This window comes from Haliotis cracherodii, unplaced genomic scaffold (genome assembly GCF_022045235.1).
Source record: "Haliotis cracherodii isolate W230 unplaced genomic scaffold, xgHalCrac1.p SCAF_4, whole genome shotgun sequence".
NCBI classification, from domain to species: Eukaryota; Metazoa; Mollusca; class Gastropoda; order Lepetellida; family Haliotidae; genus Haliotis; species Haliotis cracherodii.
In genome coordinates, this window is record NW_027266297.1 from 47,736,336 (window position 1) to 47,754,330 (window position 17,995).

Here is a 17,995-nt window from a genome sequence, read left to right on the forward strand (position 1 = left end):
TAGCAAGTATGCAAAGGAATTCTCATCTAATGATTTTGCTAATATTTTCAAAATGCCCCAGTCAGAATTCAGTCCTAGCCTAGCAGAAAGATTGCGCACTCCTTTCTGTACGTTTGTGACACCGTCACTATGTCAGAATAGCATAGTAGTGCTGGATGTGTCTGTAGGGGTGTGTCAACTGACATTATCCTCATGTAAAAATGCCCTGAAGATTCTATGAGAGATGGGAACAAAAGATTGGATATCATTGGCCTGAGTGATGAACTATGAAATACAGTAGCCACAGTATAACAAGCCTTATGGTCATCACCCTTCTCATATGAACGTGAATATCGACAATTGGGAAAGAAGCATAGGAAGCCTCACCTTAAGGACAGAGTCCGAAACAGAAAAGACCCAACCTCTAACATGTCAGTGTCTTAAGTGTTTCTTAGGCGACATTTTTTTTATTTGTTGGTTTACGGATGCGCCGCTCTTTCAAAGTCCAAATGTTAAAAAAAAATAAAAATGAAAATTACCCTTTTTTTTATTACCGCCGATCTTTTCGACAAAAAGTTCAAACAAAAAAAGATTTCTTTTCCTCGTCGAGCGTAAAGCAAAGGGAAGTCACTCTGATATTTCTTGCTGGGATCCTTCTTTATACCATCAAAGCATGTCAACGCAAAGCGCAGTGGTGACCAGTTTAACTATTTCAACACTGTTGGCCGTTCAAAGCCACAAGTCACACCGCACGGTAAACCGTCCAAGCCACGTCAAAATAGTTTATAATTATATTAACCTACTTGTCACATCATTCATTTATTAAATCTATCACATTTCACAATGTCTGAAATACCTATTCCATTTGATTTTATCATTTTTTATCTATAGATTATAAATATATTCACTTGACACTATTTCCCGCAATGTTATTGAAAATAAAATTCTCGGACACACTTCGACAACGGGTCCTCACGGGCTGAAACGTCTTTATTTACAAAGTAATAAAATCATCAAAAATGTATCTATAAAAGTTGCCAAACTGACATCTTAGTTATTATTTCCAACTTTTCGTGCGATCGCATATCGTAAGTCAAATGACATCTCGGCTTTCGTCGCCTGGATTTCTCGGCTCGGACACGATGTCTTAATGCCAAAATATATGCATAAGAAATCTTTGTCACAGCTCGTAACCTAGCTCTATGCATCCATAAAGTTCCATATTTTTAATATAGATCGCGATTTCATGCTAAAACGTTCAGAATAACATGATTTAACACAAACCTTTCGCCAAAGTCTGAAAATTATCTTTGCTGTAATTTGATTAGCTGCCTTAGGTCACGTGCTTAAATTTGACTAATCACGAACCTTGTAGCAGATTTTGTCGGTGAAACAATTACTGACATGGCAGGACGTATGTGTTATTCATACGAAGCTTTGGAAACCGAGGTATTTCCTCATGTTAGTGAGCGGACAGCCACTATCATCGGGAAATGGGTGATGACAGATATTATTTGTAATTCTTTTTAAAATAATGTTCAACGTAAACAAATGAAAATTAAAAAGAAATAGGTAAGTGGATTTTATGAATTCTTATATTTGCCGAAAAAATCGTTAGATTTGCTCTAAATTTGGACGTTATGAATGTTTTAGCTTACATTATTATTTTTTTAAAACGAACTTTATTTAGTTGTTCATGAATTATTTAAATAATGAAATACACATAACTTTCATATTTATAAACAATAGGATTAATTAGACCTTTCAAATAGTGTATGGCCAAACATGTAGTAGCAAAGATGTTAATTTCAGCAGATAATTCATTGATAAATGTTGGTTTCATTTATCACACAACAGTCTCTGGGAACTTGGTGTCACAGCAGTAATCTTCTGGTTGGCTGGTGTTGAAAGAGTTAAACGTTGCCCATGCATTTGCTGCCAAAATAGCAGCGTCTTTCATGCATTTCCACCCATGACATGAATATTGTTATGTTGTCATCCCTGCACAAGCTGAGTGCAAGGGATATAATAAAATGTTCTTGAAAAATTTAGTTATTTTACTTTTATTACGCCAGGATATTTTTTTTCATACCTACCTAACTTTTTAAGACAAAATTCAGATAAAAAATGTGAGAGGCTTTTTTTTTTTTTTTTTTTAATTGGCCTGCCTCACTTTTGAAATGAGTTTGAAATCCGTAAACCAAGAAATAAAAAATGTGTCGCCTTAAGTGCAGTGCAATGTGCTTAGGTGATGTTTTGCTCATGTGTGTGTTACATGTTTCTCAAATCATCACCCAGAAGCAGAACATGATCTGATCTGGAGGCAAGATGGTGCAGCCGAATGTGTCTATTCAACTACAGGCAACTTCTTTTTCGTAGCTTCCCCTAAGGTTCAATTCCCTTGGTCGCCTGATGGCCCGCTTCAACAACATGGAATATTTCCTAAGGATGGCGGGGGGACAAAGACTTTGAATGGATTTTACATGATTTAGTGGAAGGTACTGACCAAATTCTGGCTCAGATTTGTGTGAGCTTTGAGGTTGAAAACACTTTCTCCTGCACTAGTGTAATGTAAAAGGACAAGATAGAGGTGAGTATTCTGGATGAAACAGCTGAGGGCAACTACATTAAAGTAACTACAAAACCGAGGATGCTGAGTGCACTGGGTTCTGTGCCAAAAAGCCCATACCTATTCAATAGCTGACACAAAATGATAACTGAATGTAATGCCAACAGAGCATCGGTGCATTTGTACCTTATTTTGATGACTGGTTAGCCACAGCAATGTGGAAGGCATGTCCGGCAGCGATAAACTTGAGTCTACATTATCTACGATAGCTCAGCTTCCTAATCAGCTGGAAGAAGGTGGAGGGCTCATCCTGATGGCTTACTTTTCTTGGGGTTTAGATGGAGACATCAGTTGGTACACTATCACTCAATGCTTTGAAAACAGAATTATTGCTTCAAGAATTTACTGTGTTCCTGGATGGTAAATGCTCCAGAGTTGTGGGACCTACTTGTCTGTCAACAAGTCTCAGATCCTACAGTGCAAGGAGTGAATCCACAAGGTAATCTTACCCTTTGTATCCTGGGCACCCCTTATGTCCTTCAACATCTTTGGCTCAGTTCCTTTCACAAGCGTGTCCACTCGACGAGGATGCTGTACCTACACCTCAGGTAGGGCTATGTTACTCATCACTCTCACAAGATTCTTTCCGTAAACAACTCAACAAGGTGTCCCATGAATTAGGCCTATCTACCGGTGACTATAACACTCATAGTCTGCGATGTGTTAGCGATACAATATCCATTACTCAGTGATACGAGATCGATGATTGGTTATTATGCCAAAATATGATATGCTGAAATATTTGCTTCGTCCACCATATTTCCAGATGGAATCAGTATGAAGACTTTGCACTTAGCTAAGGAATTGGGTTTGGCTGATACCAATTAACCTTTAATTGAAGAATCTTCTGGTGCTTCCGGCTGGGAAGAACTCGATGGACAACTCTGGACATCCTGGTAACTAGCCCTGATTGTTATTGGATCAGCTCACTTGGTAGACAGGATGGGAGAAGGTCATTATGAGCATTCCACTCTGGATGCTTCCAGTTCAGGTTGGAAAGCTCATATAGACAATATAACATATAACGATACTATGGAGACCTTCACATTAATTGCCTCCAGATGAGAGTGATTGACTATGCACTCAACATGAGTCTTGATCCTCGGTCATGGACAACACCACAGTAGTAGATTGTGTCCAGATGCAAGGAGAGGACAAGTTGAGTGGTTCATTGAGTAAGACTACAAGTTTATTTGCCTTGCTAGACTCCATCTACTGCTGGATTTAAGCAGCCACATATGGGGAAGCTCAACATATTGGTGGACAACTTATCCCGTCAAGGCAGGACAGCCACAACACAGTGGTCTTTCCATCCAGAGTCGTGTTGGATAACATCGGTTAGGGATACACCTCAACTGGACTTGTTTGTCACATGCCTTAACAAGATTCCAGTGTTTTTCAGTCTGATGCCAAGTTCTTTAAATAGACAAGATGTCCATGGACAAGATGGGGTTATTAGCATATGCCTTCTATGTTTGGTTGCTCAGAACATCAAGACACAGATTGCACAATCATAGCACCGGTGTTGCCTGCTCGACTGTGATTCACCAGACTGTTCTGTTTACTCATGGAGGAACCCCTCAGACTACCAGAACGTTGATATCTCCTCCTTGAACTCATGTACATCATGTATGGTAGTCAACTTGCCCTTCACCTCCCACGCACATTCCCAAAATGGAACTTTTCGATTGGACTGTCAGCTTTTTGGGTGGATCCTTTTGGACTTTTGACATCAGCAACACTACGACAAAAGACCAAGAAGAAGGCATTCCTTTGGCCACCGCATCCAGGGTGTCATAACTGCATGCTCTAGACTTCTCGGGACTCACGGACACAGATGATTGGTGCTCGATTAATATCAGGACCCTACCAGAGTTCATGGCTATAAACCAGACTATGACTTTAGTATGACTATAGGCCATAGACAGTACACGATCCCAATCCACAGGAAGGATTTCGATGAAGCGGATCATCATATATTCCCACATTCCAGTTCTATCTAGTAACGACACAACTGCAACAAAGAGACAGGAAACATCAATTTCTACTGATGTAAACCCGCTTCAGATAAAGACATTTACAAAGTGGCAGTCAGAGGATGGCTTAAAACTAAGATGTCTGAAAGTTACCAGCATGCAGAAGGATCAACTTCCTTATTTGGTATCTTTAACACTCTGAAGAACTAGGCTTTATCTACCAGTCTCGCTTATGAGGAGACAGGCTTCACTACTTTCTATCTGCGAGATACTCAACATGACCTAGAGGGTATTTATAACTTAGGTCCAGAAGTAGCAGCTCTGTCCATCGTCTCCCTCACCTTATTTTGGAAAAGAAGGTTAAGGGGTAAGAGTTTTTGCAGCAGCAGCCTGAAAAGATAAGTTAACCTTTTGCACCATATTGTCTGCTAGTAGCACAGATCATAGGTTAACTGCAAATTATCACACTCAGAGGCAATGGAATGAAGTCAAGGTAGTTGGGAATGATGTCATATTAGAATTTATGTCACCGGCATTGGAAGTGACATGATCCCATGCAGAAGTGATGTCATCAGGACTGGAAGTGACATCTTCAGAACTGGTACTGACATCATGTGTGACTGAGTTGGAAGATCATGTGGTAATAGATTACAAGATTGATAGATGACATCACAACATGGAGAACTTGACAAAAATGTAACAGTAGTTCTATTTTAACTTTACCACATATTTGCATATGTCCTTGGCATTATTCCAGGATTGGATTCACTGAACGGAAGGTATCCAATGGCAATGATTCAAAAGTGGAGTATAAGTAGCCAAATTGCATTTCCAAATTGCATCACACAGAGGGATATGTAATCTCCTGAAGACTGTTGTATTTGTCAAGCAATTAGTACAGGTTGTTTGTTAGAACCCAATTATCCCTCAGGCTTATTCTGGCAATGATGTAATAGAGGTTTTGTATTCGTTTGTATTATCAAACGATAGTTGTCATTGCTAAAAATTCAAAGAATACTGTTTTCAGGAGTAATCTCATCCACCTCTCCAATATCCTACATCTAGGATGGAATGCAGGATGCTTTGGAAGGCAGGATACTATTAGTTGCAAAACTAATTATGGATAGTTGACAGTGTAGAGAACTTCTGTCAAAATCTAAAGATTTTTTTGTATGATGTCATCCAAAATATTAGCAACATTAGGAGAGGCTGATGGTTGGATCATGCAGGCAAAGTTTCACCATCCTACACATGTTGATGTAGGAGAAGATTGTAAAACAAGTTCAAGCAGGCCCAAATGGGGCCAAATTGACTAGTTACATCTTGGCCTTAGCCATTGCTTTTGACCGGCTAGGTCCAGGTACATACAGCTCTTCAACAAGGACTTGCTTTGTTATGATTGACTACCTTAATGAACATGACCCTGTGATGACCTATAACCCTTACAGTTGAAAGACCTTCTTATATCTTCTCTGATACTGATTTACTGATGAAGTTGGAATGTTGGTATATAGGTTTCTTCTTATGTCAGAGGGGTACACAAAGTACATAATCTAGACTACCAGTTGTCGGACTTTCATTTTCTGAAAAAGCCTCGGTGGGACTCAACCCAAAAAAGTACTAGAATCTGTACTTTTCTAAGAAAGTGTTATCCAAAACAGAACATTTGTTACATTTGACCACTTTCCAAATGGCATTGTGTGTTCATTAGTGATGATATTGCCAAAATATGATATCTGACATTCCAGAAAACACTTGTAGGTGAATGATACCGTACTAGAAGCCTACCGCTTCCTGTGACACAATTTATGATCATTTTGAATGTTTTTCTCACCATGACTAATGTAACATCTTTTACCCAAAATGATTGCAAAAATGTATGTTGAAATATTTCTCTAATCATAAATTGTCTGTATTGAAGGACTATGTCAAGCGGAGAATATTATGTTGGTTCTGGAACTTGCACCCCTTGGACCTCTCAACAAATATCTTGTGAAGAACAAGTGAGTATAAAAGAGTAGTTAAGAATCTCTTGGAATAAAAAATTGAACTTGTTTAGTTTATTTTTTAAACTTTTCACAAGAGTGTCAAAATATATCCTATTAACGTTGAAGCTCACCATATTTTTGTGTTTATTGAGTACACTCAAGCATGATGTACGGTTTTATGGTTACAAGCCAAATCTGAAACCTGTTTGTAATTGTTTAGAGTATGTAAGTTAAAGTCTGAAATCTTATTGTATTTTTCCAGAATCTTGTTATGAGGGCTTCACGACAATGTTTGGGAGAAGCCCTCTTGAAACTTTCAACTTTTTATTTTGGGGAATTCATGACAATTCTGGCCCTCTTGTATAGTAGGGCTTCCACGAGTCCAAATTTTTGGGCTCGAGTACCTGAGGGGTGAAACTCGACTCGTACTCGAGTACCCGAAAGTAGGACGTCCTTTAAGAATATTGGTTCATTAGATCAAAATTGCCATCTAATAGTATTAGAACATGTTATAATTATTATTGAACTTCACTGAAATGTAAATAGAAAGCATCCATGGAACTTGTTTATCTGTCAAAGTGTATGGAAGTGTTCAGTGTTAATGTTTGCTTGTAACTGCACTAATTTTAATCACGACCTTCAAAAACATTACGTCAGTCACGTGTACAAATACTACAATACATACTGAACACAAACCAAGTTTTTTTCTGACGATCAGCTTTTGATTCGACACCTGCCAACAAGCACGAACAATAATTCGCAGGAAGAAAATCGATAATGTGCATCACGTGACATACACATATACACAGCTGCTGGGCTGCAAGACTAAGGCCGCTAGATATGGAAATGTAGTACTATAAGTTCATTCATTCATGAGTTGGTCACGTTTTCAAACTGTACCAAACTGTCGACCTGTCGCTTGATTTGTAAGCACTGAAATAGCACATATATACCAGCTAATCAGTTTTTAATTTGTGTAAGGGAATACACTTGGCATTTGAGTCGGAGCAAAGAAGCAATAATGGCCCTGATACATTCAATTTCTTAAAGTCGGGAAGGAAAAACAATAATTATGTCTATTTTATGTGACATTCTCAATTGTTCTAATGTACATCTACTTTCTACAAAGAATACATTATTCAAACAATATTTTTTGAAGCTTTAATCAATATATTGATGAACAATTAAAACAGAGTGATTTCCCCTTATCGAGTACTCGAGTCCTTGATAACGGACTCGAGTCCCACTAAAACCGACCCGACCCCGAGTACTCGAGTACTCGTTGAAGCCCTATTGTATAGTAGTGGCCAGACTCCTAGGTCTCCTCAGGTCAGTGCAAGATCTGACCTCCAGAGGAAGGCTCCAACTGCGCTCCATACAGATGTTCCTTGTTCCCAACATCAGGGGCCAGTTTCAGGTCCAACACATCCCCGGTTGTTGTAACATTCTTGCAAAAGATCTCTCCAAATCGGACATGATAGCTCCCACAGAGTGGAAACTCCATCTGGACGCCTTTGCTCTGTCTGTCAGCACCTCAGCCACCCCAACATAGATCTGTTTGCCACCAGCCAGGTCTGGACCTTCATATTGGCGGTAAGGGGCGGTCTGGTAGCCTAATGGTTAAAGCTTTCGCTCGTCGCGCCGAAGACCCCGGTTCTATTCCGGACATGGGTACAATGTGTGAAGCCCATTTCTGGTGTCCCCCGACTTGATATTGCTGGAATATTGCTAAAAGCGGCGTAAAACCATACTCACTCACTCACCCACTCACTCATATTGCCGGTAACAGACCCACAGGCATGGGCAGTCAATGCCATAAGCGTCCCCTAGGAAGGACAAAAAGCCTATACTTTTCCACCACCAGAACTCCTTCCCAGGGTTCTCCAAAAGATTAGATTGACACAGAGCCTCAATCTCACTTAAGACACACCCTAGTAGCCGGCGAGAGGTTGGTTCGTTGATCTGAGAGATATAGCTGCCGCCGACCTCTCGAACTTCGATACTGGAATTTCCGCTCAGCAAACGGTCATTATATCTGCACGTATAGTCCGTCCACGAAGAGCCTTAGCTAGAGTGGCAAGGGTCATGACCCTAGCATAGACCGTTTACAGAATCCTGTATGACGACAAGTGGCAGTCCTTTTTGCAAGGAAAAGCACCAGGACCAAACCTCTGTGTCTCCTCAATTCTTGGCCAAATTTTTACTGTTTTTACACCACAGGCGTCGTCTGAAGGGCAGCCCATCACAACCTGCCTTGTAGCCCTCAAATCAGTTTTGGCGGTCCCGGCAGTCCCGGAAGATCGGAAAATGACAAAGATCCCAGAACTCCAAGCTTTACTTCGCTCCCTCTAGCTGGAAGACCAGAAGGTCAAGTTTCAAGGTGCTTACACTACTGAGAGGTGCGCCCTTTGAACCAGTTCATTTGGCATTGTATTATAACCTTCCTAAAAAGACGGTCTTCCTACTGGCCCTGGCTAGAGCGGCATTAAGCGAGCTACATGCGTTAGACATTTCACATGTCCGGTTTGAGTAGCACATGGATCTCTTCATAGCCAAGAATCAACTCCAAGGACAGCCTGACAGATCCTTCCTCGTGCCGCCACTATCTTTGACGAGGATGAACAGGAACTTCTACTATGTCCGGCGTGGCCAACAACGCCTCCTCTTCATACTGGTATCGATGACATTGCAGGTTGAAGTCAGCCACAACTAGATCACCATCATTCTTCAGGCCTTTGAGGCTGCGGGACTGGATCCTCCGAGAGGGCAGTTGCCGCCACCAAGGCACCTCGCAGCAACCATTTACAGCGCCCTTATGGAAAGCTGCTTCTGGCGATCAGACATCGTCTTCGCCAGCTTATCCTTGTGGGAATTTTATTGAAGATCACTTCTGAAGGTATGCCCTTCACTATACCGTTGGAAAAAGATCCATTAAGGAGTAATGCAGGATAAGTTAAAAATTCATTTTTTATATTTGTATACATATCCTGCATTACTACGTCTAAAGTGGCCCACGCGTCGCAGAGCTGCCAGCCATTTGATATCTCAAAATGTCCCTATACGTCATGTGTAGATGGCTGTGTTCATATCTTAACTTTTATGATTTTCTTTAAAATTGATAAGCTTTTATCACACAAACAATTTTGTCCAAAAATGCTATTGTTGACTCTCATTGTCAATTTAATTAGTCATAGCTTTATACAAAACATTCATGTCACTGTTTGCAAAAAACATAATTCCTATTAATGTCCATAGCCATAACTTCCTGTTTGGGCATTAATCACATTTTAAAATCTTTAGATGTTTCAACAGACGTCCTCTTCACTGCCAATTATCCAAGTAGTTTGGAGGTATAACCCATCCTTAGTCACAATGCATCTTTCCTGAAAAAGCATGTGCACTCCAAAGTTTAGATGCACGTATTGAAAGGACTTATCCTCTCAAGCTCTATAAAGCCCTGAATTGTCCTAAATCTAAATCCAAGAGGAAAAGAGGTAGGTAAAAAAGAGGGTACAAACTCCATTTCTAACAGCATCCGGGGAAAAAGTGTGCATGACAAAAATGTACCTAAATGTACTCAACAGAGATTACCTAGTACATCCCCCAAAGTTTCAAATGGAGTCAGTTAAAAGCGACACAACTCTCTCAGACATGCAGATTGGCTGGTCAGCCTGGATCTGCAGGACGCTTACCTGCACGATTTCCTCTTAGCCGATCAAGACATATTGCAGAAAAAGCAGAACACAATATTTCTTATTCAACTCCAGTCTCATTTGGTTTTCCTGGTACATCCCGTCAAGTTGGAATTAATTACCAACTCAAGTCATTGTGTGTGTAGGGGCAAGGTTTCAGCTTTTAAAAGGTATCTTAAAACCCTTGGAGGGCAGATATCTAAGAGCAAGAGAGATTATCCAACCAATCAGGGCATGTCTTTGGTGGATGTCTTGCCTTGGAACATTAACATCACTCCAAGATCTTACTTACAGAGTGAAGCTTCAGTTACATCCACTACAAGCTTGGATGAAAACTACCAGAGATATGGAACTGGAAAATATAACACAACCCCCTCACAGCCAGCTATCGGAACTACATTGGTGGCTTCTTCATCAAAATGTTATGCTATCCCCATCACCAAAATATTATCCCCATCCTATTTCCCCCTCTGGTACATCACTTATACATAGATGCATCAGGCGAAGGTTGGGGTGTGCAGATGGACAACGTCACAGTCCAAAGAGTGTGGTCAGACCAAGACAAGAAGTAGCATATAAATTGTCTTCAAATGAGAGCCATTATCCAAGCTATCAAGACTTGGTCTCATCTGCTGCACCACTCATCAGTACTGACGGTGGTGGCTTACATACAACATCAAGGGGGCAAGAGATCATCACTTTTGTTGAGGGAGGTTAAGCTTTTATTTGCATTGACAGACTCAGTGAATTGCAAGACAGAAGCACGGCACATACCGGGAAAAGTGAATAAACTTGCAGACTGTCTTTACCGGAGATCGAACATTGTGCCCTTGGAATGGACCCTCCATCCCGAGGTATTCAAATGGATCACCTCAACATGGGATACTCCTCATCTGGATCTGTTTACCACATGCCTAAACCATTGACTTTCCATATAAGTCAGTCCAGTTCAAGATCCATTAGTCCAGGTCGATGCTCGATCCATGAGTTGGCAGGGGATGTTCACCTACTCTTTCCCACCTTGGTCTCTCCAGTACAGAGTTATAAGAAAGATCGAAGACTCAGATTGCATCATAATTCTGATCGCCCCGGCATGGTCCTGCAGAGTGTGGTTCCCTAGTCATTATGTCTCCAAAATGACTATCAACAATAAGACGGCCTCACTGCTCACTTTGGACAATGGAAATACCAACTTAAATATAAACACAAAAACGGTTTATTGAGCAGCAGTTGTAACAAGTATATAACAATGTTATTCAAAGAATAGGATGTACACAATGGGCTTCCGGTGAGTTATCACTGCTGGGGTCAAGAGTTCTACCCACTCAAGTCAAGCTTGACACATTCTCAGCATACCAATCAGTAAACTGTTGGTTCAATCATTTTATTGTCTTTGAACCTCCTTAATGCCAGTCAACAGAATAAACATATAAATTGTGTGTTGTTTTTAGGAAAACACTGTTTATTGTTTTTACGGAAGTCCTAATAAGAGGTGCTATGTTTGATTGGATTAAGTAGTATAGGTAATAGGGGTTCTGCCACAACCCCACTGGAGCCCGATTTATATACCTATACCACCACTACAAATGGAATTTTTTATGCAAAAATGATGATGCGATTCAACGATAGTCATAAGTTTAAGTTAAATTGACTCTAGCTCACCACTACCTTGAGTCAATCAATGATACAACAGAGGGAATTTTTAGTACAAAAACGATGATGAGACTAAACTAAATTGTAATGAAAATATTCTCTATTATTTTTCTAATACGTATACCATTATTTCTAACGAAGTGATATTCAACATTTTTACTAAGTTCTTCATTCATTTTACTAGGAGATGAGACTATATATTCTTCTTGGTAATTGGAAAGAAACAATTTATGACCGTATTTGGTTGGTTTGATATCACTTATATAATATATACCTTGTTGTAATTCTCTCCATTTGATAATTTTTACCCTTGAGCATAAACGTTTCGATAGCTCTTTCGAGTTCTTCCTTTGTTGGTTTGTTATTCTCCATTATTATATATTTATGTAAGCATTCTTCTAAATGTGATCTAATGATAGTAAGCAATCTATTTTTAATCTACAACCAGTTCTTTGGTTTTGGCACGGAATAATTGACGCGCTTGTTGCCTCCCCTGTTCTATGAATTTTTTTTCTTGTCTTCGCAAATTCCACTGGTCTTACAAGAATTTGATCGAATCTCCTGCTTCATTGCGTTGTATTTGGTGAGTTCCGACAACACTAAACGAAACTCCTCCTTGGATATTTTACAATCAGCCATTGCTGTTGCAATATGGTCCTCAATGCTGTTCAACTTTGCTTCGGCGAGTATCCTAATATTATCGTGTTTTAATGCTTTCTTTTGCAACCTACAAGAAATGAATTTTATCACTATTCCTGCCAGTCCTGAGACTCTGGCGGCTATTTCCATGCCAAGTACAATAGGCGCGGCGATTATAGTTGATAATAAACCAACACCAGCTACAACGAGTCCCATGCCAGCCGTTACAAGCGCGGTGTCAACTCCGTCGAGAGCATTCACGGCTCTGCGATACTTTTTATACAATCCAGGTCTAAACTCCCTCTCCTTTTCTATTCGATGTTTTATGTCGGTTATTTGATGTAATCGAAATCCATCAACAGTATCCATCTTTTTAGATGCCTCATTGAGCGCCGGATATAAACTCATAGTGTATATTACGGTCATATAATAGTCTTTAATTGGTCTTGCTTAAATGTTTTGAGAGTATACATCAACCTTATCAAATGTATATTATACGGCATGAATATCTTAGTAATTAATAATTTGTACCCCCTCAAGGGTTGTAACGGGTAATGCTCCAATATGAATAATACTGCAACGTTGACGCTCATGTTTCTTTAGCCATTTAATCGATAGACCTGGTAATATTTCGAAGGCATTTTACGGTGCATCTCGGAACAAAACTTCAATAATAAGCGTAGAAATATTAGGTATTGCACTCAAGTACTGTTTAATATTATTGAATTCAGTAACCAAATTTAAACTAACATTTTTGTCCCGCTGGACGACTATATAATATATGACCTGGGTTTTCTGGCAGGGGGGTGACTAACACACTTTTTTCGTTTTGATGGGATATAAGCCGCGAGTACGATGCCACTATTTATTATCTTAGTTAAATTATGTGCCTTACCCATCATCACATACGGTGGGGTAATGACGATATTCAGTAGCCACTCGATGTTTGCTTCAACCATAGTCCATTAATTATCACCGGGTTTACCAAATCCTTCTGTGTCTCCAAGATTGGAAAGCGCAATTGTATTACATTGTCTGAGCGTTCCAGGGCCTGATGAATCAACCATTATTTATAATATGGAGTGTTACACTTAAGTATCCTATATGTACAGGTTGATGTTTTACATCTAATACAGAAATTTTGAGGTCTGAAATAATACCCCGCTTTAATTTTTTATATTGTAATGATGAGAAAGAGTCCGTTCTACCGCTATTGTATTTTTCATCTTTGACTGGAATAGATCTGAGTAGACTTTCTAGTTGAATATTATCCGTCGTACTGATCTGATCAAGATGGATACACAACTCTTTATAGGGAACTAAATCGGGTAATTTAACTCCATGCACTATTTCGTTGGGGGCTAATACTTTTCCTCCTCCGCGTGCAAATCCAAGTGTAACTTCTAAGTATGGGAGAAGAATTATACTCTTTTCTCCAGAGTTCAAAATCAGCATCCCATTCGACTCATTTTGTGTCAGACTAACTCCCAGAGGCTTAAAAATTTCATCATTGAGTCAGCATACGCTGTAATACCCATCAGGTATAATGGGTTTTTTTCTATTTATTAAGAACTCATTATTTCTTCTCGCAGCACTTTATTGGTCCACTGCGGGTAATACGTTACATCACAGATAGCAACTTCAAGTTGTCCATCCGAGTTATCAGTAGTATGAAGCAGTTCAATAGACTGACCATTTGTTATTCCCGGGAGTTTAACATACATATTAAATATACAATGATACTATGTCATAACTTAAATATGAAATCCACTTACATTACTAATCAGTCGATTTTAGTAAGTGCCTCTGGTGCTAAATTTTTCGTTAAATTCCCTGATATCTTTGAAAAATACAGGATTTGAACTGAATAAGTCTATTTTATCATTTCATGTGTACAATCAGATTAGACGATACTTAAAGAAATTAGCGCTCCATTACCGCAGGATTGAGCATGGAATTCCACAAATAATCCGTATGATAGGTTCACGTATGAACGTATTTGTCAGGAATTTAATATTTCTACGAGTAAAGATTGGCGTATTAAAGGAGCAAACCATGGTCTAGGTGTTCCTTACACGGGAAATAACCGTCAAAGAAGAAAGCGATGCTTTATTTAAAGAAGTTAACAAAGGTCCATTTAATGCGGTTAGGTTGTTGCATACCAGCAAACTTTACATAAGAATGTATGATTATTTTCTAAAAACCCATCATTGGTATAAAGACTGGGAACTTTCGAGTAACGATTGGAGAGGGGATATTCTGAGTTTTAAGAGTGGTTTAATTTATATTGTTACAAAATTTATACAACTGAACGATACCGCAAACACTTGGAATGAATTTCTTAATGATAAAACAGAAAATAAATTTACTAACCCAGGAGTTATAAGAGTTAATGAATCAATAAGAACTTATGTATGGGCAATTCTCGGTGCACAATTGCAAACACGAACGGGAATTATCGGTTCTGGGACGGCGCTCGATGCACAAAAACAGTTTGTCACAAACGTGGAGGATGCTATTAATTCACCAGTTGACATACCATCTTCTATAAAGCGTTATCAAGATGTATTACAGTACGCTCAATCCAAAGTGGACTACATTTATGCGCCGGGACTATAAATGTCTCCAAGTAATATGGAACTTAAGATTGGTCAAGTGATAGGCTATAATAATAAAATTGTTATTGCTACCTATCAACAAAAACCAGGTATAAATTCAGATATTAACACTGAATTGATAACGCAAACAAACACAGGCGAAACGAGAATAACCAAGCCACAGATATCTACTAACACATCTACTAACGCACAACCACAAGTGCCACCGCATATTGTAGTTAAAAATCAACAACATATCAATGAAAAAACAGCGCTTATAGTAGGTGTAGTCGCGGCTGGTTTACTCATGATTTGGTTAAATAGTTCTTAGCGGATACGTACAACAGCCCTGCTGTTGCTACGATCAGTGCCCACAAGTTTTGACTAAGCCAAGTGGTGGTCTTAGCTAAAAAATTCAAGAGCCAGGAAACAACACTCCCTATTATACCGGGAAGTGCAGCTGCGGCTTTCCCAGTGAGCTTTCCCAGTGCTGAACCTAATGCTTTTAAATGCTTTTTTATCCACTCTTTTATACCATCCGACCTAGGCGTTGTACCACCACTTGTACCACCAACGGTTAACGCGAGAGTCAAAGCCGATATGATAAATCCCTATGCGGTTAAAATACTGGCAACGGTTATCCCCTAGGCCTGTTCTCTGAACAATGTTTCAATTTTATCGACCAGTGTAGTGTCATCTTTGAGGACTTGATCGATAGTTTCTCGAATTCAACTGATTTGTGAACGAAGTGCCTTTCTATTACTGGAAACAGCCTCGAGGCAGGCCCATCTTTCGTCTTCTAAGTTACGCAATCTTTCAGCAACATGGCAACGTGGCATCTACTGAACTCATCACCCGCCTGTTCAAGTTTTGTCTTCTCATATATGCTTGTCAGTTTCGGATAGCTTGGCTATATTAATGATGAGTTCTCCCCGCATTGTTTGCATTGCCTTGTCAAGACCTCGTAATTCCCTAATACTGAACTCTGAATATGGTGATACACTGACCGTGGAATTATCATGGTAGGTATCCAATATTTCTCCGAGCCCAACCGAGGCCATCTTCGAGCTTTCTTCCAAATTATCTATGGTAACAAGTTCATCACGCACAGTCTGAAGAACCTTAGTAGCCTTCGCGGAAAGTTTTGCTCCTCGTGAGTAGTCTACAAAACCTAATTCATTACTTTTAGCATTCTCCGGATGGCATACTCAACATAGCGTTTGGATACTTACTCAAAAATACAACTCTGTCCTGAAAGATCTCAGAGAGCAGACCAAATGTGTTGCCCTGTTTCATTGCAAAGACCAAGATTCATTCGAGGAATGTCTACACGAAAATGATGTTATTTATACCAAGCTCGAACGAGATAAAGTCAGAGAACTGTTAGCAGCAACGAAGCACTGTAAACTCGTATTAAAAACCGATCAACCAGCTGCTTCTGCAATTGCTTAGCAAATGTAGCAAAATGTGGCAAAATTATAGCAAATATAGCAAAATAATAGCAAATATAGCAAAAAGATAGCAAATATAGCAAAATTATAGTAAAAATATGATAAATTGAACATTAGCAGTTAATATGACATAATGTGGTTTGAAATCCTCATTCTTTCGCAACAGTTGTTTATTACAGCCTGTATTGGATATGTTATATTATATTAAGTTAGACTTAAATATCTCCTTAGGTATTACATTATGGAATGCGACGAACTCATCGAACAAATGCTCAAAGATGAGCCAGAACCTATGACAGATAAATCTTTAGATAAACATAGAGAAAGACTCGTCGCTTTGGTAGCCGGTGGAAAATTTTCATGATATTTGGGGGAAAATTATACCATCTAAAAAATTGATAACATGACCGATGAAGAAATTAAAAAACTGTACACGCGTTACGAGTCTAGACTGGGAGCTACCATGACTAAAACGAAAGGTTCGGCTATATTACAACTATACACAGTCATAGCTAGTACATTTCTTCCTATCCCAGCAGAACATAGCATGTATTCATGCGAATCTCTCGAGAAAGACCCATTCATCGAACACGCTATAAGCTCAGTGAGCTGTGAGTTTTATCATTGATACGGAATGTTCTTAGCTCCACTCACCACAGTTTAATAACGGCTAGGTATTGTCAATTCAAACATACATCCCCACTTGATAATAATGGAGACTCAAGTGACACCACAACAGATTTCGGAAACACAACAGATTGTAAACGAGGAAATAATAACCCCGATTGCAACACAGATTGTGAATGAGGAAATACCAGTGATTGCACTACAACCATAAACACAAAAACAAGCCAGAGTGACGAGGAAGAACCCCCCAAAAATCGTGGCTGGTAGGATGTGCGGGCTTGCGAGGAAAGAGAAACTAATGCATAATTCAAATATTGATCCAATTAAAGGTTATGCTCATACAGCTAAAATGATAACTAAAGCCACACCACGAAAGCTAGATTTTAATGGTTATGATATCGGTATGATGATTCTTGATATTGGATTGGCTAGGGCAACAAAAGATAGGCTCATCAAACAAGGGCTTATCTCAAAAGACATAATGAAGTAATTAAACATTTGAATATTTTATATTATTGAACATTTAAATATTTTATATTATTGAACATGGCAACAATTGCGATGATGGTCGGTGGAGCTATAGTTAATGCTCTAGCTTTTTCGGGGAGTAATTTGTTATTTTCTAGTATGAGGGAATCAAACGCTAAAGAAGTTGAAGAGGAGCGTAAACGACATAATAAAGCATTAGAACAACTCGAAGCAGCCCAGTCACAATGGACCAGATGGAGAATAGAGAGATTAGATTTTATTCACGAAGAACTGCG

The 17,995-nt window shown here is 39.3% G+C and overlaps 1 protein-coding gene across 1 annotated transcript in view; it reads left to right on the forward strand.

The window, feature by feature from the left end:
- The window catches only part of LOC139479081 (tyrosine-protein kinase SYK-like), a 234,636-nt gene that overhangs the window by 156,012 nt on the left and 60,629 nt on the right, over positions 1 to 17,995 (forward strand). Inside the window, exon 12 of the mRNA XM_071261837.1 lies at positions 6,506 to 6,587. Within this exon, the coding sequence (XP_071117938.1) occupies positions 6,506 to 6,587 (82 nt within the window). The remainder of the gene's footprint in view (positions 1 to 6,505; positions 6,588 to 17,995) is intronic.